The sequence below is a fragment of the Cordyceps javanica genome, chromosome 5 (genome assembly GCF_051103115.1).
Source record: "Cordyceps javanica chromosome 5, complete sequence".
Classification (NCBI taxonomy): domain Eukaryota; kingdom Fungi; phylum Ascomycota; class Sordariomycetes; order Hypocreales; family Cordycipitaceae; genus Cordyceps; species Cordyceps javanica.
In genome coordinates this window covers 3,923,365-3,948,030 of record NC_139299.1, presented here as the reverse complement: position 1 = coordinate 3,948,030, position 24,666 = coordinate 3,923,365, and the positions used below count along the sequence as shown (strand labels likewise).

Genomic DNA, 24,666 nt, shown 5'->3' with positions numbered 1-24,666 from the left:
CCTTAGTATATTCTAAATAATATTAATCTTAATACTAACTATACCTTTAACCTTAAACTAACTACTAGCTATATAGCTATAGAATAACCTCTAGTACTAAATACCCTCTATCTATAGTAACTAATATAGTTATCTTTTTTTAGCTTAGATATAGTTACCTTTTTTTTACTTATTAACCTATTTATACTTTTCTTTATAATATTATTATATAACCTAAATCTTATATATTATATACTAGTATAATTAATACTATATCCTATTACTTTTTAGTTCCTTAATATATAGAATTAGATATATTTAATTAGGTAACTTATACTTTACTAACTTTATTTATTATTAGATTAACCTAGGAATTTCTTATATTTTATTAATAATTATTTTCTATATTATTAGTTAAATTATTATATAATAATTTACTAAATATATACTAACCTCCTTAGTAATATATACCTATTAGTATTTCTAATAAAATATAAATAGGTATTAGTTATTATATATAAATAGCTCTATTATTTCTAATAAACTTATAATATACTAATAACTATTTTTCCCCTTATATATAGGTATATCTTAGTAATATATACTAACCCTTATAACTACTTTTCCCTAACCTAATATATATAATAAGCTATTATAAGTAATATCCCTAACCTACTTTAACCCTAACTATACTAAACTTTATAATACTATAATAATATTATATTATATAAAATAAACCTATAACTTAGAAATTAAACTTTCCTTATAAATCTCTTTCTAATAATATATATTATACTTATTTTACTTAGCTATATAGTTTCTTTTACTTTAATAAACTCTATATTAATTTTTTAATAAACTCTACTTCTTATTATTTTATAGGGCTATATAAATTTTTAACGAACTCTAGTAAAGTTCGTCGTAGTATAAGTGTTAGAGGTATTAAAGTGTTTAAAAGATGATTTGTCCTGAATATCCGTGCTCTATAGTGGTGGCTGATAGCCAACCAATCTATTCGGAGCCCTGACAGAGTCGCCGACGTTACTTCGCGTGGTTTCCACTTGTAGAGCAAATGAAATGCCGCTTCGCTTTCTATCGCAGACACAAGTCCGGGCGTAAGTGTAATGCGATCTGCATATCGCTTAAGAATAAACTCCATATAGTGCCCGTCCGCCTGTATCAAAATAGAGGTCGCAGCCACAAATTCAGATCCGAGTGCCTCTAGCAATACTTGCGCCACATTCACGCCATGCCGCCAATTCGACCTGGTGGCGATAAGCAGCGGCTTGGCTGTGGCAGCATCACCAGGAGCATTCTCCAGCAGCAACTGCATGAGCGAGGCGCTTCCCTCCTGCGCAGCGAGTTCGAGCAGCCCAAAGTCCACCAACGGCTAGGACGAACAACGGCTCAGCACTTTGCTCATCACGTCAACCGACGAGCGCCCTGCTAGGAAAGTCGGGTCAAGCGCCATAACAGCAATTAGGTGCCCAATTGGCAGCGTATACCGCGGAATCTTGTCAAAAATGGGAAGCAGAGCTTCGGGCTGGCCGGTGCTAAGTAGCTCGTGCTGAAGCCTTTCGTCGCTCGCAATGTCTTCTCCGTCGAGTTCTAGGACATTGACTATAGAGGAACCGTATAAAACGTTCCGAACTGCGGCTTTCAAGAGCGCCTTTTCGTCGTAGCTGTCGCTTTGGCCGCATCTAGCCAATGCCATAAAAGTCGTCTCATCACCACGTTTCGCGGCCTCGACAAGTATACGAGAGGAAATGAAAGCATGAGATATTAGGTCTTCAAGTGGAAGACACTTCAAACGCGCACGTGCGCTTTCTCTCACGATAAGACGAGGAAATATAGACTTATAGAATACGAGGCGTGGATTTTGCAAGCCAAAGATAAGCAGAACTGCCCTCTCCCCAGTACCGGGGAGCGTCAGCAATACTTTTGCCACGCGGCGGGAGAGAATCTCGTCTTTGCCAAGGATATTGTCGGGCAGCATGTTTAAAAGCATAGCCATGCACGCAGAGCCTCGCGGGAAGAGGCCGCTAGCAACGGCCGCGATGACAGCCTCGGCCGAGTCTACATTAGTGAGGCTTACGGCCATAGCTTTAAATAGAGCACGGTCCTCTTGCTTAGCAACTCGCTCGATAATAGTCATTTCAATGCCAAAAAATGGATAGTCCATTTTAACCTTATATAACGGGTCTACTCCATATAATAAGAGAAGCTCTATGAGGTCAAGATTACGTTCATTCACAGCTACTGCCTTAAGCGGATATTCCACGCGCCACGAATCTACGTTAACATTTACACCTTTTTAGATAAGAAGCCAGCAAAACTCTTCGCTTTGACTCGAATGGCTACGACAAGAGCCATACCCCATCTACCATCCTGCTCAATCGTGGCGTTATCAGCAGCATAGAGTAAATCTTCCAGCACGTTAGGCAGGCCGGCGCATATAGCGAGAGTAAGCGGCGGCCAACAACCACTTCCCTGGGAAAAACGTCCACTTTTCGCAGGCATCTCGCAGACCACGCCACCAAAGCCGAGTCTTCAGGGTCACACAACTTGCGCGTCTGTGTCAGCAAGTGTTACATCGACTCATCTCCCGACAAGCGATGGTAGTGAGCCCAATATGTGCATGCATAGCGCAAAAGGGGCTTTTCCCTTTCTTCATCGTCATAATAATCGGTATAGTCGTCTTCTTCGTGTTCGTAGCCTCCGGAGCGCTGTAGATACTACAAACATACCCGGGCCATAGCCTCGTGCGGTAGCCGAGGGTCCGCGAGCCTTCCCTGCCACCTCCTACTCTTTCCCTACCGTAGATCTTTCACTAGAAACTCACGCGCCGTCAAATAAATAAAATGAAGTTCGTCGTCATAGACGCTAATAATAAGCCCGCAAAGATTCTTCACAGTGGTCTTAAAGTCGCCTCTCCAGGGCTCCAGGTCCTCTTCGGTGACGAGATCTGCCAGCGCATACGTCAGAGCAAAATTAGCCTCGTCGAGTTTCAGCAGACGTATGGCCACTAGCATGATCTTAAGAAGTATTATTATGATTTCTTCGCGTTTACTTTGATCAAGAATCCGTTCGTAGGCAGCCAAAACTTACAGCAGAATGTCAGAGATGAGTGTTTTAACGTCTGTGAGCCGGCTATATAGGCTCAGGTCGTCTTTAATAATACTTAGGGTCAATCCCAGCCATAGATACGTCTTTATCCCTTTCTCCTTAAGGCTAGTTGCAATTTCGTTGCAGGCAGCCTGGCCGAGATGCTTTGCAAAATCCCTAACGCTGTAGTCGATTACAAGGTCAATATCGTAGCTAATCTGTTCGTGACGCTCATCCACATCAAAGCAGAAACACTATATTTTTCCTATAAATGGACATAAGGATCGTTCAATATCATCATAAGGTCTACTCGTGATAAAAAATTTGAGGTTCTCGGTCGCAGACGTCTCATTTTTGTCGCCATAAAAGGTATCCAGGGTGTACAGAAATTGGTTTCGCGCCGCCACATGGCACTCGTCGAGAGCATCCAACACGCAAATAACATCTCGACCATTCATGCTGGCCGCACATTGCACCAGAAGACCCCATAGGCGATCGGCATCATCCATCAGCAGACGACCATTCTTGCGGTACTCGACGAGCGCAGGACGCGTCCGGATATCGGTCAGTGAATCATCGGACAGTAACTAGTGCAGAATAGCACAAAGGGCAACTATTATAGTCGTTCGTTTTTCTTCGCCATCCTTAAAGAAGAAGTAGCAAACACTCGCGGATTTTGTGGTAAATGTGGCCGCGCCAACGTCCACAGTTGTCAGGGGGCGCGTCAGATGGCCGCCCTTGACCAGTATCTTGGCGAGGACCGACTTGCCGCAGCCTAGCCCAGCCGTCAGCCAAAAGATGCCAGCGCCAGCAGAGTCACGCCAGTTCAGAAGAGCTTCATCGCTAAAGAACCATTCAGAGGTACCCTTGACCAGGCCGGGGTTAATATCCCTCCCGCTCTCGTACTTTTCTGCCAACTGCCGCAGCTCCTGCAAAAGCTCAGATACTTTATTGTCTTCTTTTTGGTCGCGCATCGTCTCGACAATACTCTGCTCTACTGCACACAGCCGCTATAGCGTTTCATTCTGCACTGCGAGACTCCGAACAATTGCCTCTCGCTACAACGGTGCAGAGTTTACGAGGCAGCGTTCGCTTAATGCAGTGATAAGCGCCTCCTTCTCCTTCCAGTCACCACTAGATGCTACTTTTTGCCAGGCGCGCGAGAGCTGCTTTTTAGACAGATAACAGACGGCACGGATTTAGTATTCTTGAATATGCGAATAGAGGTTAGATAATGGCCCAGCTAGCAGCCTATACTATTCAGATAATTTGGACAGTAGGCATATCTCTTGATAGTTTTTCCAGTACTACAAAAGCTCGCAGAGGGTGCCAAAACCCTTCACCATAGCCCTATGCTCGGCAAACCCGTTGCTAAGAAGCTAGAATTCGGTAAAGTGTGAGAACATAGTGAAGCCATAAGCAACTCAAATACGGTGAGGGAAGAAACCATACAGGTATGAAGACAGAGACCACCAACCATGCAAGAGCTACGTACGGTTATAAGCTTACGGCTTACTTAACCACACCATCCGCAAAAGCCAGGAGCTTAACAAGTTTCTCCAGTTGCTCAGACACTTTAACATCTTTACAGCGTACAGAGAACTTCCATTAGGCAGCTTCGCGAGTCTCCTAGAGCAACACGACAAGAACTTTAACGGACTCCGGGTCGGACAGTGCACGGTTATTGTTTCCTGTTTGATAGTATGTCTCGTAGTCTTTCGTAAGCTCTAGCTCTCGTTTCGAGAGAGGCTAATACGCACAGCGCCACAAATCATCGGATACGGCCACCAAAGCCTCCTCTGTAGTAGGAACGGGAGCAGGATCAGTCACAGGGACGGCGGGGACCCCAGCAGATTAAGATTCGGCAGGCCCCAAACCAACTCCATCCTCGGGCGCATCGCGTTACCGAACGAACCTTTGGATATATCGCCGCATTTTTTTTATAGCGTACGTTTGGCAATACAAGCGACTTGAGCTCGCAGCAATACAAGGCTCTTCTTCTTCAAGAACCCCGCACATATCACGTTATGTGTGCGCGGCTTGTTCCCTGATTCCACTCTAATCGACCACCCTTATTCCTCCCCCCTATTCCGAGGCAGGTGGCAAATCTTGCTCACCTTTACATATGTCGCGTTACTGGTCCGCTGGCAAAAGGTAGGTACCACACTAGTTGGTAAAGTATTTTGGTATATAGCAGTTCGACAACATATATCTAATAAGTAGGTTAAAGGCTAGTAGAAGGAAAAAGTAAAATTATAAGTATCTTCCAAGTTTATGATATATATAATATAAATAAAATAAATACATTTTTCTAATATCTTTTACTCAATAATTATTAATAAAGATTAAATATCAGGTAACGACAGGCATACGGGGCGCGCACTGGGCTGGCCGGCAGTGCACCTTGCAAGATTATGTGGCAGAGAGCTTATAGCGAATGCTAGGGATGTTTGGCCATAGTCGGGCATTGCTTGATCTTTTGGTCTCTATGGTCACTCCCTCATAAAAAGTAAGTTATAGCTTAATCAGCCTAGGGTAGAGCTTTAGCTAACTCTATGCCGACCACCCAGGCCATCCGCTCCACATACACCACCACAATAGCCGCGAGGGAATCGCAACTCGCCAAACAAGCGTCGTATAAATGAGTAGAAGCTCTAATATTCAGCTTCTCATCAAGCCCTTAATAGATCACCGTTGCCTATTACTTCAACATCATGTATACTAAGCTCGTAAGCTTTCTTCAGGAGTATTACTATAGGCATAGTATAATATCTCTAGGTATATAATAGTATATAACTAATATTAGTAGATTTTAGAAAATACTTCTTTTTATTAAGGAATTATATATAAATATAAATATCCTAAGAAATATATTTTATATTAAATTTTTCTTTATATTATTATAGTTACTATTACTTTTACTATTACTAAGCTTTTTAAAAAAAAATATATTTTTAAAGCCTTTAAGAAATATATATATAATAGCTTAAAATAATTAGTTCTTTATTATTATTAATAATAACTAAGCCTTTTAATATTTATTAATTTATTTAAAAAAATATATTTTTAAAGCTTTTAAATATTATTATTATTATAATAAGTACTAGTAATAATAAAATTTAAGATAAATTATTAGAAGGAAGAGGTATTATTAATAAAGAAGGAAAAAGAAAGCTTTTAGTAATATTTTATAGTAATCTACTAGAGAAGTAAAGAAAAGTAGAATTTAAAAAATATTTCTAATTTAGTAGGACTTATAGTAAACTTTAAGGTATTATACTAGTATTAAAGTAGGGTAGTTATGTGCTACTATATACCTAGAGAAATCGCGCTATGCCTGTAGTAATACTCTTCTTTAGTAGCATAGCCCGTCGTTAGCGCAACGGCTTAGAAGGGACAAATGGTATCTAGTTATGGTAAGTCAGAACGCAAGATGTCGTAGAAGCAGCGATGACACGGTATATTTCAACTCACCAAGTCGATATATATGTATTTATGTGTGTAGTGCTCGCTACACTCACTACCAGAGACAGCTTTTCCACGGCCAACGGCGCGATTTACAAGTACGCAACTTCGTAGCCAGAATATACCCTGCGTGTCCATCGACAGTTTCTAGTAAGGCGTTTGCGCGAAGCGTTAACAAAGCTCGTCTTTACGACTGGGATTCCAAAATCACTAGAGTCCATGCTCAGCCTCGCAAAAAACGTCGACGAGCTAGACAATAACTATCCAAGCCCGCGGTAAGCGCCTCGCTGCACTCGTCTCGACCCCCCTTAACCAAGATGTCGGCCAAGACCTCACTATAGCCCAGAGGAGACCATAGCGCGTGGCCAGGCTTTGAATGGTTGCATATACCAGGGCGAAGTGGACGCGGTCTTGAAGCTGCTGGAGCCTCACCCGCACTTTACCTTTGCAATGATGGATGTCGGCTATAGCTTTTTTTTTTCGGATGAGTCTGTGCTTACAGATGTGGAGACCAAAGTCGGTCTCTTGGCCTCGCTCGTTGTCCAGCCTACACCTGTTGAAGCTGCCAGCCATGTCAAGGGACTGGGCAGGCTGGGGCTGGATCCCGGTATTATCCAGGAGATACGGGCAGTGAGCGAAGAGGTGGCCGCCTTCATGCGCTCGAATGTCGCAGGCCATCCCAAGTCAACGGGTCAAGTCTAGCAATAGTCACTCCAAGAGGAAACTCCAAAAGTCGCATCTGTGAGAGTACGATGGAGGTTGCGTCAAGTGCGTCTCGTGCGGGTCGGGCGCAAGAGGGTTCTTCTCGGCCAGGACGGGCCTCGCGTTGGCGTAGCACCCAAGGAAAAGGCCCATCGACTCGAGGCGGTGGGCAACTTGCATGCGGCCACTCAGATCGTCTGGCATTGTTGTCGAATTGGACGAGGCACACGCCGCGTTGCTCTTCAGCCGCAACCACATCGGCGGGAGGGCAGAGGGGCACGTCGTCGCGCGGGTGGTGCCGTGGTAAATCAGGAAGCACATTCGCGCAATCCATCTCGACAATGGTGACGCGAGCGAGGTGCTGAACTGGTGGCACACGCACCACGTGGACTCGTCGCTGCAGCTCCCGCGGCCGCCGCCGAGCAGCAATGGAAGCGCGCCCGGCACGTTCCAGGCCAACCCCAAGCAACCATCTGCATATGCCAAACGCTGGTGGACATTTGACCTCTCGCAACTACGCCAGGTGCATGCGCATTGGCGTAACAGGGCAAGGTCCGCGAGACGAGCTGATGCATGGTGGCGGAGCTCGAGAATATGGCCAAGGCAGCGGCGAATCAATACCACGATGCTATCAGGCATCAACACTATTGCATGCAATGCTAACAGCAAATTCAGGACGCTACTTTTCATGATTGTGCTTCTGTTCCAAAATTGTGGTCTCGCGCTCTTGTCACCGCTTAAGCAGATATTCGAAGCTCGGAGCTCTAAGAGCCCAGGTCCCTGCTATACGGTGGAGGCGTCGAGCTTGGACACGGCCTCCAGCTGCGGCCCCAGAGCCGTGTGCTCAAACTGCTCATCAAACACAAACGACAGCATTCCGTCCAGGGCGCTGTGGTCCAGGTCCTCGTTTACGTCGAATGGGCGGCCGCCCGCCACGCGCGACTTTTGCCTCCACAAGTCAATCAGGCGCAGCGAGTTAAGGTACATGCGCGGGCCGACTACATTGTTGAGAAAGGTCGGACTCATGAGGTCCTGCGGCTAGGCGCGCGTGGTCCTCCAGGAAGCGCCCGTCTTCATGCGGGCGTGGAAGCCGTCCGGGGGTGCCAGGGCATCGGTGATGAAGCTGGACCTGTCAAACTCGCGGCGGCGGACCATGATGTCCTGGGCCTCGACCGAGTCGGCCAGCAACAGCAAGGGCTTGGAGAATGGCTCGACAAAGACCTGGCAGAGTGGTGCCTGGAACTTGATCACCTGCTTCGCCAGCCATCTGTTGAGCTCTCGCGTCACGCCGACCTCGCGCAGCATGTCGGAGGCGTCGCCCATGAGGCTCTTGGCTGCTTGAGGGTCATGGGGGATGCCTGGCAGTGGGTGAGGGAGCAGTCGTCTGTATATGGCGTAAAGCACGGACAGTAAACCAACAAGACTGAAGCATTTTAGCTCCAGGTTGTCGTGTGCAAAAGCAAATAAATGCAGCGTGGCCATTGTTTCGCTTTGCTAGAGCAGTGGGATGAGCAAGGGACGGAGTGCACAGCAAGACAACATGCTGCAGTCGATATATCCCATCATGGCGAAATAAATATGTTAACGTTTTGCGCATATAATTCTGCTGGCAATAATAGAAAGCGCCACCGGAATCACGAGAAAGGACGTATTCTTGCAAAGCAGACAGCTGTGCGAGTGATGCCCCGACGAGCTGCAGGGTACGTACCCTTTTGCCCCGTCGCTCCAGCAAGGCTGGGATCCACTAAAGCTCGGCCGAAGACTCCGGCCGATCTTGGCCGGCCGCGATGCGATGTGGAGCACACAGTGCGACTAGATTCCCGCAGATCTGGCCCTTTTTCGAGAGACTGAGACCAAGTGTCGGACCATGGTCAAGGCGTCTGGGCAAAGGGATTTTTAGTAGGCATGGAGAAGTAAACGGCAAAGAGGAAAGACACCGATGTATGGCTTGCCGCCCCCGGGTTTGCAGTGGAAACCCAAATTTGGCCCAGGCCAGCCCGCAGCCAGCCAGCCAACAGCGAGCCCGTGTAAGTGTAAGCGGCAGCCTGTGAGCTCTTAAGCTGCCTCTACTGCATAGCGTAGATGGCGTCGCTGCAATGCACGTCAATCTTGATCGGACCGATATAAATGAAAGAGAGAGAAAAAATCAAACAGTTTTATTCAGAAGAGAAACGTCTACTCTAGAAAATTAAACACCAAATGTACTCAACTTGTACCAGTAAAATAAAATAAAGCACCCTCCGCGCTGCCTAGTCGCTGCTCCAACGCACGACGCTCTCCCTCCATTGGTCCTTGGCATTCTTTTTGCATAGTGCGTTAAAACGAAACAAAAAAATAATGCCTTGTATTCTCTACTCTTTTCTTGCTTCTGTCCTCCTCTTTTCCCCCGTCGTAGTAGCTGCAAATAAATCTTTGTCAGTCGACGTCGGGCTGTCGTCCTGTGCGCTCAGGCCGCGGCGATGCCGGCGGAAGCACCAAACAGCTTCTCGCGGCGCATGGCCAGGCTCATGACAGCAACCAGGGTACCGCCGGCAATAAAGAGGATGTAGGACTTGTCGATTGCGTGGACAATGGCCTCCAGCACCTTGGTTTGGACGTTCTTGGGGAGGCTCTGCACGAGCCCGGAACGTGATCCTAGGATTGCGGCTTAAGAGTATTGCTACGGGCACAGCGCCATATCTCTAGGTACATAGCAGCACGTAATAAGGTACTTCATTTTACTAGGGAATTATATATAAAGATAAGTACCTTAAAATATACTTTAGATAAACTTTTCTCTATACTACTACTACCACTAGCCTACTACTACTCTCGCCTACTCTCGCTACTATTACTACTACTACTACTACTATTACTAAGCCTATAGAAGCCTCTTAACGCTAGTAATAATAGTAGTAGTAGAGGTAATAGTAGTAAAGAGTATAAGGAAGCCTTACTTACTAATTTACGTAAAAGAATATTAATAGAAGAGGAAAAAGGAGGCTATTAGTAATACTTAATTACTACTAAAGAAGAACTTCTATTTAGGTAGAGCTTATATAGAATCTAGAGGTACTACGCTAGCATAGTAGTCACGTGCTGCTGTATACCTAGAGAAATCGCGCTGTGCCCGTAGCAATACTCCGGCTTGAATGTCCGACATAGGCATATCTGGGAGAATCTTTTGGATGCTGCCCTGACTGGCGTTGAGAAGAATCGCGTTGGCAATGGCGAGCGCAAAAGTAATGCCCACAAACTGGGCTAGAGTAATAAAACCAATGGCGGGCGCTATATTTTCGACGTTGACAACGGCCTGCGCCACGGAAAACGAAGCCTGGAGGAACATGCCCACGCCCGCTCCCAGGATGACGGTGTATCCATACACACGGCTGGTGGTTGTGTCTTGCTCGACGACGTACATGAGAGCAGAGCCAACGACAACCAGGAGTCCACCCACCAGGAACCAAGGCATGTAGTATCCCAGCTTGGCCATCAGGCTGCCATTGACAAAGACAAAGACCACCATGACGGCGATGAAAGGGAGTAGACGGACGCCGGCATCCAGCGGGCCATCGTTGCGCGTAAACTGGAAAAAGAGCGGCACCATGTAGATGGGCACAAAGGAGCAGGAACCACCAGACGCCGTGGCCGAGAAGAGAATGAGAACAGTACGTGAGCGGAAGAATTGCACGGGAATAATCCGGCGAGACAGCGTGGTGCCAATATTCCAAACCTGCTGGATGCCGAGAACGATGAAGAGGATGCCAGAGACGACAAACAAGGCGATGATGCGGCCGGAGTTCCAGGGATACGTCACGCCGCCCCAGTTGATGGCCAGGATAAAAGTCGTCAGCGCACCAGCCTGCAGAATGATTCCGGGATAGTCCATCTCGGCAAGACGTTGCTTGATTGTGGCACCGGGGCGAGGGTCCTTGCTCGGGATCGAGAAGATGTAGAAGGGAGCACAGGCGGCGCCAATAAAGAGGTTAATGTAAAAGGCCCAGCGCCAGCCGACGGCAGACTGACTAAACGCGCCTCCAATAACAGGCCCCAGCACAATACCAAGGCCCCAGGTGAATCCGGTGCACGAGATGTAGACGGGACGCTCGGTCATGGTGGTTGTGGTGGCAATCAGCGTCATGGTGCCAATGTACATGCCAGCGCCGCCGACGCCGGCAATGGCACGGCCGAGAATCATGATATTCATGGAGGGCGCGGCGCCGCAGATGGCGGAGCCGACCTCGAAGACGACGACAAAGATGATGTACACCCATTTGGCGTTAAAGTGGCCGTAGATGCGGCCCCAGACGAGGTTGGTGGCGGTTGCGCAGAGCAGAAAGGCGACGCTCAGCCAGGAGAGCTTCTGGATGCCGCCAAATTCCTGGACAATGATGGGCTGGAGGTCGGCGACCACGGTAGCATCGATGGCGTAGAGAAAGGTCGAGGCGAGGATAGCAATGACGGTCAAGTACCACTTCCAACCGTCAATGTCTCGAAGGGGAGCTTCGGGCGCGGGTGCGGGTACGGGTGCGTCCTGGCCATCAGCCTCAGTCAATGCCTTTTCGTCGGCCGACGTCTTTTCCTTGCCGTTGGCAGGGTCGCTTTCTCGCTCGTTGATTGACGTATCGGCCGGAGTGGTTGAGCTGTGGGTGGTCATGTTGTTCTTGTCCGACAAGCTCTCTGTAGCTGTCGTGGCTTTGTCGTCGAGCGCTGCTGCCACGGTGGCGGCGGATGGGTAGTCAAAGATCAAGGCAGAAGGTTGGATGATGGAAATATTGGGCACCAAGGAGGAATAGACTGTCAAATGAAGCCTTCTGAATACAATGACATTGATAGTTTTAGCAGAGGGTTAGGGTTAGATATTTTTAGAGACCGATCTAACTCAAGATGAACTCATCACCGTGTGTCATGTCTGTGACACGCACTAAACCCCGTACGGGCCTCAGCGACGAAGAGGTACGTCGAGAAGACCCACGAGCCCCTCTGGACGGAAGCTCTATATTCCATATTTTTCATCTGCCTGCTTCAGCAACGCCGCGAACGCGGCTTCGCTCCTCAGTTTGCCGCCGAAACACACAAGCATGACGAGGTCAATCTGGCGCATGCCACGCTCCACGTCCCGAGTCAACGTGCCCTGTGCCGGCAGGATGAGGTCGTTGATGAGCAGCGGCGTAGACGGATCCGACTTTTCCAGCCATGGCACCAGCGCCCGGAACATGGTCACGACATCTTGGTCGCACCAGTTGAGGGCGCAAGCGCGCATGATGAACGCGGCTGCATTGCTCACCGATTGGGGCTTGAAGAAGCTGTGCTGCATAAATTTGACCCGGCCTCGGAGCTCCTCGGTCAGCAGCTTCTGGCCTGCCGCATGCATGTCTGCCGTGTCTTGCACTATAAAATCCAGTTTGGGAAAATGCTGTTGACTCAGTCCGTCTCAACTTTAGAACCGTCGACGAACATTGAGAGTGTTTACTTTTTGTTTTTGACCTACCTGTGCCAGAGTTATCGACACCTTGCCACTGCCACCGCCGACATCTACAACGGTGCCTTCCACGTTACCCCAGGGAAATGGTCACCTGAGCGCATGAATGTTCGAATTCACTGTATTCCGCATCAGCACTTGCCACAGAAAATCCATATATAGAGAGTATTACGTTTTGTCTAGCCTGCCATGGCCTTAGCGAATTGAATCGACTACCGAGAATTGTTCCCGTAAAATTCAAAAATAGGTAGCCCATGTCGCGTAGTGAAAGGAGTTACCACGCTGTCATAGCTATCTGGCGAGTCCTTGATATTGTCTGCTATAGCGGAGGCGGCCTTAAACATCTTATCGAGACTAGCAAGCATTGGTCAGCGCTAGTCTCTGATTTACACCAAGTAGCTGTAATATATACGTATAGTGCACTATTAATCTAACTTCTACATCTGTATGTAATAACAACGAAGTCTGATTATGTGACACGTAGCCAGGTATAACCTCTATAAAGATAGACTTAGTAACTAAAAGTCGTATAATATGGCGTGTCCTGTCTAGATCAATGCTAGCTCGCTTGCTTAGCTCCTCTGGCGAGAGATACCCCTTAATTGGTATAAGCCAAAAAAAGTCAAACTCGAGTACCACTTAAATGGCTGCAAGTTCGTACCCCTGGTAGTAGAGGGTACGTAGGTACTACTTTGGACCCCTGGCGAGGTACTGAAGATCCTGGACGGTTTGCTCTAGTCATCTAATACTATAAACCTCTTCCTTCTATAGTTCTTTACTATATAGTTAGCCTTACTTTACTATTTAAGCTATTTATAAGGCTTATAAGGTACTTACTATTAAGGACTAGCCCTATAGTATCTATAAGTAGATATTATAATTATTATTAATTTTCTTAAGGAAGAAAAAGGGAAGAGAAAAGGGGCTAGACCTCTTCCTCCTCGCTAGGCTCTCTCTCCCTCTATACTATAAGGTATAGGTAACCTCCTACTAAATAGGGGGTTAAGTAAGCCCTTATATAAGCTATTGTAAAATAAGTAAAGCCTAAACCCTTTATACTTAATAGTTATATAATAGTAATCTTATAGATAGAACCTCCCTACCCTATAAGTATATACTAACTTAGTAAGGCCTCTTAGGGTATAGTTTGACCTTCCTTTTTAGTTAGTTTTTCTATATTATTACATGTTTGATAGGTTTAGTAAATATATTTCCTAACGCCGATAGCTATTCTTGTCAGTATCTATCTGTGGCACGTCTGCAAGCCGAGCAATTGCAAGTCTTATGCTCTATCCTAAACTCGATATTGACGTACTGCTCAGCTCACTCATCAATATACTCATTAGAGCGGCAGCTCAACAAAAAAAGACGGTTAACATTGGAGAAGCTTTAGTGCATCGTCTGCGGAGATTCTTTCAGCCGGACGAAACTTCATAAGCCCTTGTATGATGGGAAGCAACCGTGCGAGATCAGTTTCATGCACCAAATGTGCAAATCTTTCGACGAGTTTCGATTGGGTCGCCGATTCGGCTGTTTTAAATGAATACTTGCAACTGCGAAACATATGAACAAGGCAGGTGGCTTTAGACTCACCAATTGGCGAACGACGGCCGAGCGTTTTTGACATCTGGTGCCATTCTTCTTCCCATTCGGACGGCAAGTTCTCGACAAATCCAATCATTTGGGCAATCAAAATGTCGTCGTCTCCTAAGTATTGAAATGGATAAGAGGCGAAAATCATTGAATAAATCTACCAATGTTAGCAGAAGGAGAAATTCTGGGGCTTTTCAGCAATTACAATGCAGCCTACTCTCCAAAGATCGACTCTGTGATCGAATTTGCTCGAGAAAAATGTCTCTGGTGCTCGTAGTGCGCTGGGCTGCGCCAGCGCGCTGGGAGCTGACTCGAATTGGAATGATTCTCCTAGATCGACCAAGCGAATGTCCTCTTCCATTTCGTCAGTCCAATTATCCCATCCAATTTTACGTATCAGCTGCTTCGGTAATTGTAGGTTTGGCAGAGATCCGTCCGCAGTCAACAATTCTGCCGTTTCTGGCTCGCCAACAATGTCGAAAAGGTCGTCCCGTGATAGATAAGCCATGTTGGAGGTTGTGAACACGATGTTAGCTCCGCTCATGTCTGCCACACGCCGCGTTAGTTGTCGTTCAGATGCGTTCAAAAGTGTCGTTACCTCCATGAGCGAATCCAGCCTCGTGAAGACTAGCGGTGGCTTGCAGTATTTGTTTGGTCAGCCGCAGTATTTCTTCAGGTTCAAGCCGGTCACCACCAAGATGGTAGTCGTCGACAATCGCGCTTAGCGATGGACCAAGTAACTCAGTCACAATGCATACATGAGAGCCATTAGGTCCATCATGAATGAAATTATCGTACAGGTTCACGACAAATGTAGATAGATGGTTTTCTCGGAGCGATTGGAGCGTGGACAGCTCTCCTTCGGCTGTGGTGCTGCTGGCCTTGCATATTTTCAGAGCCACCCACTTCTCGTCTCTAACAGTTTGATCAATAAAGGTGACACCGGTGTGTTAATTGCACGTTTGACGCACCTTGCATCCCTAGCTAGCCAGACTGTTGAAAAGCCTCCCCATCCTAGCTTGTGCACAACCTCATATCGACCGTCCCTGAATTTGTCGCCCAAGCAAACGGGATGGAAACCGCCTGCACAATATGATTTCAAACTCTCTTGATCATATAGAAGATTTGAGACCGGTCGCGTTGTGAACGACTCCATGGCCTGGTAGTAGGAGAGTCTCCTTGTGTTCAAAGATGCATGCGCCGTGCTGAAGATGTGAGAAACAGAATGTTGAAACAGCATGGCCCCACAATTAAAAACCCGCAAAGCCAGTAATTGGCACGCTATATATTGGTGCACAAGGACATCCATCCCGTTTTATTGGATTGGATTGGATTGGATTGTTTGTATTGTATTACTTAACGCTGGGAAAGCCCAGAAAAGGGAAAAAGACGCCCATGAGTGCTTTAGTACAAAGAAACTACAGTCCGATGCTAACAGTGATCAATCTCGCCTATCGCTTTCTTTCTGGGGACTGCTACTAATGACCTCTCGGGGGTCCGCCGTCATGGCGGGGTTTTGCTCCCTCGTGTCCCCCTTTTATCGGGGGCAGATATCCTTGAAAAACGATATTTTTCTCATCAAAGAGGCGAACCTAGTCCAGTTGGTGCCTAGCGAATCGTTGACGTGATGGCGCTATCCCGTTGTATCTTTCGGCGGAAAATCTAAACTCAACGAGATAGAACCACGGTAAGTACCAGTATCCGAGTCAAACTGGAAGTTGTATGCAGTATTGGTATGGTGCTAATCGATGCTCAGCATGAGATATTAATCAATACCAAGGATGGCAGAGCCTGCATGTTCTGGTGGCTGCGACAATGGTCTCGTCGGAGGGAAATGGACGTGTACTGCTTGTGGCGGTTCTGGTGGGGGGAAGAAGTGAAGGACATCGTTAGCCTAAAAGGACTATCTATGGAACTCTTCGCTGGCACAGAAAGCGTGACCGTGACTGAAAAACTTTTCGTTAAGCTTGGGAGCTAGTACTCTGCTGCTGGGACTGCTTCTTTTCCAGCTGTTGGCCAGGATCGGGAAGCTCCCCCGCGTCAACCAAGTTCTGCAGCTCATTTTTATCGGTCCACTTCTCGTAGCATTCCAAGTATTCGTCGAAAAGAAACTCCGAGATTGCCCCCGCCTGACCAAGAGCCCGTTTTCTGTACGCATCCATGTCCAGTGTTCCGGGCCACCTTTCCATTCCCGGTGGAAAGTACCCAGCGTACTCCCAATCGATTAAGGCCTCGACCTGAAGGGTTTTTCTATTGATAATGATATTTTGGGGTGCGATGTCACCGTGTTGAAAAACATATTCCGCATTTTTCAAGGGAAGAGTCTTGAACGACTTTTTACCTTTCCACGGAGGCTGGACATCAGGAGCAAGCCAAGAAGGGGGCATGACAAATCCATTGATCCCACGGTGCTGAGACCGCAGATCTGCAAGTTGTGGAAGGACAACAGTCTCGATAAAATCGAGAGCATTCGAGTAGGCTTTGTGCAAGCATGTCTCACACGGCCTTTCTTCCGTATGTTTTTGACCTGCTGGACTCAAGCAGCTCTGTGACTCCATGTCCATCAGGGTGGGACCATCAATGAACTCCGTGACCAGATACCGCCGGCCATCCGGTAATTCTCCATGATCAAGTAGTCTTGGCACGGGAATTGATGTTTTCTCGGAAATTAGCTTCAAAGCATTCGCTTCATTAGTGATTCGCTCATGATTCCTATTCAGAATGGTCAGGACGATATAGAGCTGAAAACAATGTAGTATCAATGATCTAACCATGATCTGAACCACCAGAACGGGGTACCATCGGGATATGGATCATAGAATGGGAGTCGAGATATTTTTCTGAAAGTCGTTGGAGTAATTTCGTATGATACGTCATTAGACTGATACGTGACCACTATTGACAGCTTGTAGTTCAGAAAAGAAGCCAGAGTTTAGATGAGACTTAAGAATAAAACTTGCCTTTCTGTGCTGAGGAAGCAAGGTCTGCGGTCTCAGCTGTGGGATTCTTCGAGGCTTCCATCGCGACTTGAGAATTCTTTGATGTTGGCGATGTTGTGAAAAGCGAGGCTGAGGTTTACGAAGGAGCAAAACGAACAACTAAAGAAGTCATGGACGGGCTCGAATGGTCTCAGGTCGGTTCCGCTATAACAATAGTCCGCAGGCACAGGATCGTCAGCCACTACGCCTTCTCGTCATGAGATGAGAGCGATTGGCTGGGGTTGCCATGCCGACCCCGACATTTATAACTGGACGTGGAACTTCGAAAGAGAGCATTACCACTTAAAACTAACCACCAAAGTGGCTACTAGGGCAAAGTAGCTACCAGGGCAAAGTGGCCGCCTTTTATGATAATTAATCTTTAAAATTAAATAGCTTAATAAAGAGAAATATTAAAAAATAATAAGTTAATAATATTTTAAATATAGCTTATATATTTCTAATCTTAATTATTGATTATTAATTTATATCTATATTTTAAATTATCTTATTACATACTTTATTAACCTTCTTAATACTTTCTAGAAGACTTTATTATCTTTTTAAGTTATAATTAAATATTCTCTTTAAGCTTTAATAAGCTATTCTTATAAAGTCAATATTCATATTTTTATAACATTATAATTTATATAATACTTCTATAAGCTTAATAAAAAAACGAAGAAACTAAATATATTTAAAAAGAGAACTTATAGATATTTATTAATTTATATTTAAACTATAATTATACTTTAATTTATTAGAGTTAAAGCTAAATTCTTTTACTAGGTAAGGGTAAAAGATTATCACTATCTTTAGTACTTACTCTATTTAATTTATTTAAATAAAAAATAAAATAAATAAAAGTAATCTACTAATTTTTCAATAATATAAGATAGAAATAGGATAATAATAAAGACTAATAAAGAACCTTTTTAGGATTTATTTTAGAATTTGTACTTCCTTAGGGGAGTCGATATTAAGTAATAAATAACAGAAAATCTGTTAACATTTAAAATATATATTTACTATAGCGCACTAACTATGCGCGGACGTGTCGTGTGCGCGGACGTGTTAAGCACCCATCACACAAGGTAGTGAGGTTACTACTTTCACCTCATTCTTATCCTTCTAGACCAATCAACTCAGCAAAGGTTGTGGTCCGGCTCTGGGTCAGCCTTACACTGGTTTTGCGAAACGCAATCGTCGCCCTTCTTCGCGCAGCGAAGGTGCAGCGACTTCCACTTATAACCGTCCGTCCAGGCGCGGAAGCATGTATTCCGTGATGTGTAGTCGTATCCGAACCACTGGCCCGTGCAGCCTGTGTTCTCCCAGTAACTGACTTGCAACTGCCCGTCCGGGCAGGCGCCGTATGAGAGAGCGCTGAGAGAGGCCACCTGGCAGTCAGTGTCAAAGCACGCGCCGTCGCTGTCCATAGCGATGCTCGCAGCGTTGTGAATGGTGCCGCTGCAGTTGTTGTGGTAGTAGGTGCCAAAGGTGAATGCGGGCTGGGCCCTGACGCAGGCGTACGTGTTGGCCCAGAGGCCGGTACAGTCCTTGCCCACGGCCGGATTCCATTTCAAAAAGTCACCTGGGGAAATGGAATTCTCGCTGGTTAGGCTCTGACAGGTATCACCGACTTTGACGAGCTCAAACCTGTCGCAATACGTTACCATGTTGGGCTGTGTTGGCTTGGGTGTGTGGATTCTGTACGAGGCCAGTCAGTGAGTCTAATCAAGACGGAAAGGATGGGCAGACGGGCAGCGAGTGCTTACCCATTGGCAGGCTCAGTCAATGTCGGTGTGCTGGACGTGGCGGGCGCAGAGGTGGGGGTGCCAGGAACACCAACGCAGTAGTAATATGCTGCCCACAACCCTCCGCAGTCTTTGCCCACGGCTGGATTCCACTTGATAAAGTCGTCGAGAGAAAAGGTACCGTAGCTCTCCGCAATCTTGCCGCAAGTATCCCCAGCTCTCGCGAGGTAGAACCTCTGGCACGAAGCGATTAGGCCGCTCTGCGTAGGGCTGGGAGCCGGGGAACCCGACGGCGACGAGGAAGACCCGGTAGTCGGCGTAACGCCATCGACGACGACGCAGTAGTAGTAGCTCGCCCAAAAGCCGTTGCAGTTCTGGTCCACAGCCGGGTTCCATTGTATAAACTGGCTCAGGCTGAGGCCGTACTGCCGGTCACGCTGGCACAGGTGTCGCCCTTGACAGCCATGTAGTAAGTCTTGCAGTCTGTCTTGATGCCATCCTGGTGAGGCGCAGGGACTTGTGGTGTTGGAGATGTAGACGTGGAAGTTGTTGTTGTCGACGATGTAGGGGGGGGAGTCGTCATGCTGCCCCCATTGTTCACCTCAATGCAGTATGAGTAGCCAACATTGAGGCCGCTACAATCATCCTTGACAGAGGGATTCTAACACTGCAATTAGAGGCGAGACCAACAGCGTGTGCCGTGCAGAGATTCGACCTACCCAGGCAACAAAGTCTTTGTGTGCCAAGCCCCAGTCAGACTCAATGGAGGCACAAGTATCGCTTTTCACTGGTTCGTACCAGAAGGTGCATTGGTTAGTTGTACCCGGCGGTACTGTCCCGCCTGGGTTACTAGCAAGCTGATGCGGAACGCGAGTCACGTTGGCTGTAGCGCCAGAAACGCAGGCCAGGGTCGCATATGTCGAGATCTTTATGGTACTAGACTGGGAGGAGTATTCCAGAGGCTATGGTTCGTCACGCCCATTTTCTCACAGAACCGTTGCAGACTTCCACGTTTATAGGTGCTCAGACCAGGATGCGTTGTCGCGAAGCCCGCCAACGCTACCCCAGACTTAAAAGTTCCTCGGTTCGCGCTGTGGCGCGCGGTCAATGCACCAGCCCCCCTGGAATGAACCCCGAAATTTACATAACCGTCTTTGAACTTTATAAGGCTACAGCTGCTTGAATAGGTCTAGCCCCGCGCCAGACCCTTTTGAGCTATCGAGGTGGGTGCCCCAGCCACCTTGTTGCAACCTGGCCTGCTACCCCTATTTATCACGTGGTGGGTCAAAGGTACATCAATTTGGCTGGGGCCTGCGCCTATAAATAGGTATCTTTTCCCTTTGTTAGAATTCGCTTTTGTAATCCCTCAAGGAACAGTAATTCAATCCTGTTGTGCCATTTCGTCTCTCTGATTCGGCTGCGCATTTGAGCCTATCAATCATCACTGGTATGCTCAAGCCCACCTACGTTGTGACATGAGCAGCCAATGTACTGGTAGCATTAGCTTTTATCTGGACCATCAGAGGCCGCAATGCAATTCGAACACAACACCACACTACAGCCAGCCAAGATAATTGGGATGTGTCAACTCCTTCGACAAAGCACAAAACAACCATCGGAATGGCCTCGATCAGCCGCCCTGAAGATGAAGAATTTCCTCTTGAAATTAGTACTTACAGTGAAAACGCATATTACAAGCACCTCGTTATACATAGTAGAGCCCCCTGCAAAGTTTGGTGTATCCACTACTAGAGCTAGCCCTAATCGGGTAAAAATGGCCAGAGAAATTCAAAAGCTTCCATGTAAATTTCGGGGTTCCCCTGGAATACGCTAACGGAGATGATATTTAAGACGAGAGAAGAATGGGAGTATATTACAAACCCGGTTTATTTAAATTTTCTTCGGCAAGATGACCATGTGCGGATAGCGGGTAAGTACTCCGTATACCGTAGTATCTCGCCTAATCGACTTAACTAGTGGGGAGTTCTTACTAATATCGGCGTTCGGATATGGGCCGACATGGTCCATAATGATCGGCAGTTAATCAACTGGCGGATAGTTTGAATGCTGAGCACGATCAGGCTTTAGTGACTACTCTAATCTGCTTTGGGTTAGCTACGCGATAGATAGGGAGGGCCTTTGGACTCGCAAGCTATCTGAACTCTAGGTATCAGACAATTGAAGCGAGACGTGCGAAAGTGGACGAGAAGAATAACTAAAACAGACAATTCTCTCAACCTCTCAAAGGCCGCCGTCAGTTTTATTAGCACCCACTACCTTTGACCCGCCTTGGTTCCATGGGTTGTACCCCGGACAGGAGGGAATTGACTGGGTCACGGTGGAGAGCGGGTAAGCGGCACAAGAAGTACAAAAATATAGTTCCTTCGGGGACCTTGTCCGTTTGGCCTAGACTGCGTGTTAACCATAACCACAAACACCAAAACCATCAACTAAAAAGTAGTTAGGGGTAGCTAGGGTAGTGCCAGGACGCCGAAGCTAGCTATGCTATAGAATTTAATATTAAAATAATATAATATATATGGATTTTATAATTCAGAAAACATTACCAGTTCTATTTAAAATTAGGGCTCTAAGTAAGGTAGTTATAATAGTAGCTTAAATCTAAGTTATAGATAGGTCTATTTCTTAAGAAATAAGTTAAGTTAAATAGCTATAGGGTAGCTAATAAGTAGTTTATAGTAATATTATAAGTATATAAATCTATTAAGAGATTAACTTTTAATAGTAAAACTATTACTTAGATTAATTAATAAAGATCTAGATTACCTAGTATAGGGGTATAAACTGGGTATTATATTATATAATAATTATAATAAAAATAAGCTAATTTTTCTCGTTATAACGCATATACTCTTACCTATTTTAACCTAGGTTTAGAATTAAAGTTATACAGAATTACACTAGCTATACCAGGTACTCTACCAGCCACCCCAGCCACCTTAACCTTATATAAGGTCATGACGAACCACTTGAATTTATTCGAGTCATAGACTAGAATAGACCCACATTTTTCGTCTATATAGATCCAGTAATTCCCTATGCCTTTTGCTATAAAAATAAGCAAGCTTCTTTACGACGCACGCATGAATAGAAGAACGATTTTATCGATTTTACTTCGACCATCCTTCTTACCGAACGATAACCCGTGTTTCCAATCCTTCCACTTCCATTTACCAAGCCTATCGCTCGTTAACCTCTTACAAATAGAGGAGGAGAAAGGAGGCTATTAATAATACTAATTACTACTAAAGAAGTACTTCTATTTATATAGAGCTTATATAAAATCTAGAGGTACTATGCTAGTATAGTACTCACGTGCTACTATGTACCTAGAGATATGGCGCTGTGCCCGTAGCAATACTTAAGATGTCTAGGCTCCCGCCTCCACAAAATTGAGCTATCTGTCGATCTAATTCTTGACACTATCCAAGCCGTCAAATCTGGTGCTGCTCTCGTTGTGCAGCTGTTTGAAGAAAGGCTCAACAGAAATCAGCCATCCAGCGACTCTATTACTACCCAGAGATGTATCTGCGATTAGTAATGGGCTGCCCCAACGCAAACGTAATTCCCAGTCTTCATATTCTTGCAAGCAGATCCAATATCTGGGTTCCATTTGAACAAGTCCGACAGTCCGATTCCATTGGCTTTACAGAGTGATCCACATTTGTCCCCGTCCTTGACCTGGTAAAATTTGTTATAATAGTCAATCATACCCGGCTGGATGGGAGTCGGCGTGGCGACCGGCGCGGAAGTGGTGGTCGGGGTACCATCATCGTCATCATCGGGAGGATCGCCATTTGGTAGCGTCGAGATGCAATAGTTCGTACCGATGACCAGGCTCGTACAATCAGATCCAATGGAAGGGTTCATTTTGTAGAACTGTGCCAAATTGAGCTGGGCCTTGGTCAAGACGCTGCTACACGTCTCGCCCTTTCGCACGAGGTACCATGATGTGCAGCCCGAGATTTCACCCGATGCGCGGGGAGATGGGGGGTCCGGCGTGGGCTCTTCTACTAGCCATCAGTATATACGGTGCTATGCCCTTGGATATCCTGTCTCGCAGTCGAGCTTTCCCGTGGAAGTCGAAGTGGGAGTCGGCCGCGACAATTCAACACAGTATTGCGTGCCTCTGGGCACGGTACATACGGCAGGAGAGGGCGTGGAGTCGGTGGCCCCCCCGGTTGTTGACGACTGAGCGGCTGGTTTCAAGGATGGATTCCATAGCAGAAAGTCCTATCAGTCCACATGAGTATACCAGTCTCAGAGAGATGGAGAGGGGTTTATACCTCTAGAGAGATCTCCCACGTGAAGGCCCAACCATCGCAAGTGGAAAGAGACGTATCTTCACTAAGATCGAGCCAGGAATATCTGTTCTTGCGTTGGTCAAGTTTCATCATTTGTCATGATTCGGCTTGGCTGACGAACCTATAGCAATCAACCCTAGTACCACTAGCCGTAGGCACTGCAGCCTGGGTGGACGGGCTAGAGCTCGATCCTGATTCAAAAACGGTCGTCGATTTTACGGGTATAGGAGTGAATGGGGGCAGAGAACGCTGGCCGTAGCCTAGGTAGTCCTCAATGCGCCCGACGGGCTAGACGCAGTAGTAATAGCCCTGCTTAATTGCTTTGCAATCGTCACCAACTTCGGGGTTAAGAAAGATACTATAGTAAACCTAATAAACTTGGGGACTTATGAAAGAAAGCAATCAGAACCACTCACAAGTCTTTCTGGGTAATGCCCGCTTTGGTTACTATAGTACCACAGTCTTCATCAGGACCAAGTTAGTAGAATCTGCCACAGTTGGGGTTGGTCTTGTCTCCTGTAGGGGATGGAATTATTCTGCCATTGATTTAGTATTTAATGCAAAGTTTTATGGATTTCATCTCATATAAATAAGATGGTCAATACTTACGCCGGGGTCGAGGCCGTTGACGAAGCACCAACAGTATTGGTGGAAATGGCGAAGCCCGTGTCGGTTGGGTTGCTTACGCAAAGGCCTTGAAGAAAGCTCTCCAAATTGCTGAATCAATTAATACTTCAGTTAGTATCAGCATGGTAACGGGGAATGCACTTACTCGCAAGAAGGACTCAACTTTGGGTTCCAACGCAGTAGCTGAGCATAGGTCGCGTTTGTCTTATAAAAAACAGTTTCGCAGGTATCACCGCTTTGAACAGTGTAAAGAGTACAATTAGATGTAGAGTTTGCCACGGACGCAGAATTGAAAGTCGCCGTGGACTGATTGTTGAAAACATGTTCGTCTGAAGCAGCTGCCAAGCCAAGCAGGCCAGCAGCGCTACATACCAACGCAACAAACATAGACTGCATGGTTGCGTTGCGAGTATAAGCAACGATGAACAAGTATGAACAGAAGAAGTAGGTTGACTGTTTTGTTTACGCTCGCTAGCTGGCATCCCGTATCGGTAGGAATGGCTAGTTTCGGGTTTTGGGGTTTAGGCGATCGGCTCATGGGGGTAGCCTGCAGGCACCGGCCAGGGCTCGGCCGCATTGCCAACAGAGGTTATCCACGCCGCCCAATATCTTACTAATACCTTGCAATGGTATAAAACGTTCCCCTCGCACGGTTGCACCCAGTACTGGTACTGGTA

The 24,666-nt window shown here is 46.4% G+C and overlaps 6 protein-coding genes across 6 annotated transcripts; all 6 read right to left on the bottom strand.

The window, feature by feature from the left end:
• Nucleotides 1-3,338: 3,338 nt before the first annotated feature.
• V2A60_008428 (uncharacterized protein) lies at nt 3,339-4,058 on the bottom strand (the record flags this gene model as incomplete). The annotated part of the gene is made up of 2 exons (XM_083259701.1): nt 3,339-3,671; nt 3,750-4,058. The coding sequence occupies 2 exons, from the start codon at nt 4,056-4,058 to the stop codon at nt 3,339-3,341; spliced, it is 642 nt and encodes a 213-aa protein (XP_083115827.1).
• Nucleotides 4,059-8,034: 3,976 nt separating this feature from the next.
• V2A60_008427 (uncharacterized protein) lies at nt 8,035-8,238 on the bottom strand (the record flags this gene model as incomplete). The annotated part of the gene is made up of 1 exon (XM_083259700.1): nt 8,035-8,238. The coding sequence occupies one exon, from the start codon at nt 8,236-8,238 to the stop codon at nt 8,035-8,037; it is 204 nt and encodes a 67-aa protein (XP_083115826.1).
• A 51-nt stretch (nt 8,239-8,289) lies between these two features.
• On the bottom strand, nt 8,290-8,733 carry V2A60_008426 (uncharacterized protein; the record flags this gene model as incomplete). The annotated part of the gene is made up of 1 exon (XM_083259699.1): nt 8,290-8,733. One exon carries the CDS (start codon nt 8,731-8,733, stop codon nt 8,290-8,292), a length of 444 nt encoding a protein of 147 aa, XP_083115825.1.
• Nucleotides 8,734-9,697: 964 nt separating this feature from the next.
• Nucleotides 9,698-12,604, bottom strand: V2A60_008425 (uncharacterized protein; the record flags this gene model as incomplete). Its single annotated transcript, XM_083259698.1, has 4 exons — nt 9,698-9,885; nt 10,432-12,027; nt 12,156-12,246; nt 12,308-12,604. 4 exons carry the CDS (start codon nt 12,602-12,604, stop codon nt 9,698-9,700), a joined length of 2,172 nt encoding a protein of 723 aa, XP_083115824.1.
• A 3,662-nt stretch (nt 12,605-16,266) lies between these two features.
• Nucleotides 16,267-16,692, bottom strand: V2A60_008424 (uncharacterized protein; the record flags this gene model as incomplete). The annotated part of the gene is made up of 1 exon (XM_083259697.1): nt 16,267-16,692. One exon carries the CDS (start codon nt 16,690-16,692, stop codon nt 16,267-16,269), a length of 426 nt encoding a protein of 141 aa, XP_083115823.1.
• A 1,736-nt stretch (nt 16,693-18,428) lies between these two features.
• Nucleotides 18,429-23,280, bottom strand: V2A60_008423 (LysM peptidoglycan-binding domain-containing protein; the record flags this gene model as incomplete). Its single annotated transcript, XM_083259696.1, has 6 exons — nt 18,429-18,990; nt 19,059-19,474; nt 19,639-19,698; nt 19,757-19,824; nt 22,772-23,068; nt 23,205-23,280. The coding sequence occupies 6 exons, from the start codon at nt 23,278-23,280 to the stop codon at nt 18,429-18,431; spliced, it is 1,479 nt and encodes a 492-aa protein (XP_083115822.1).
• Between the last annotated feature and the right edge of the window lie 1,386 nt (nt 23,281-24,666).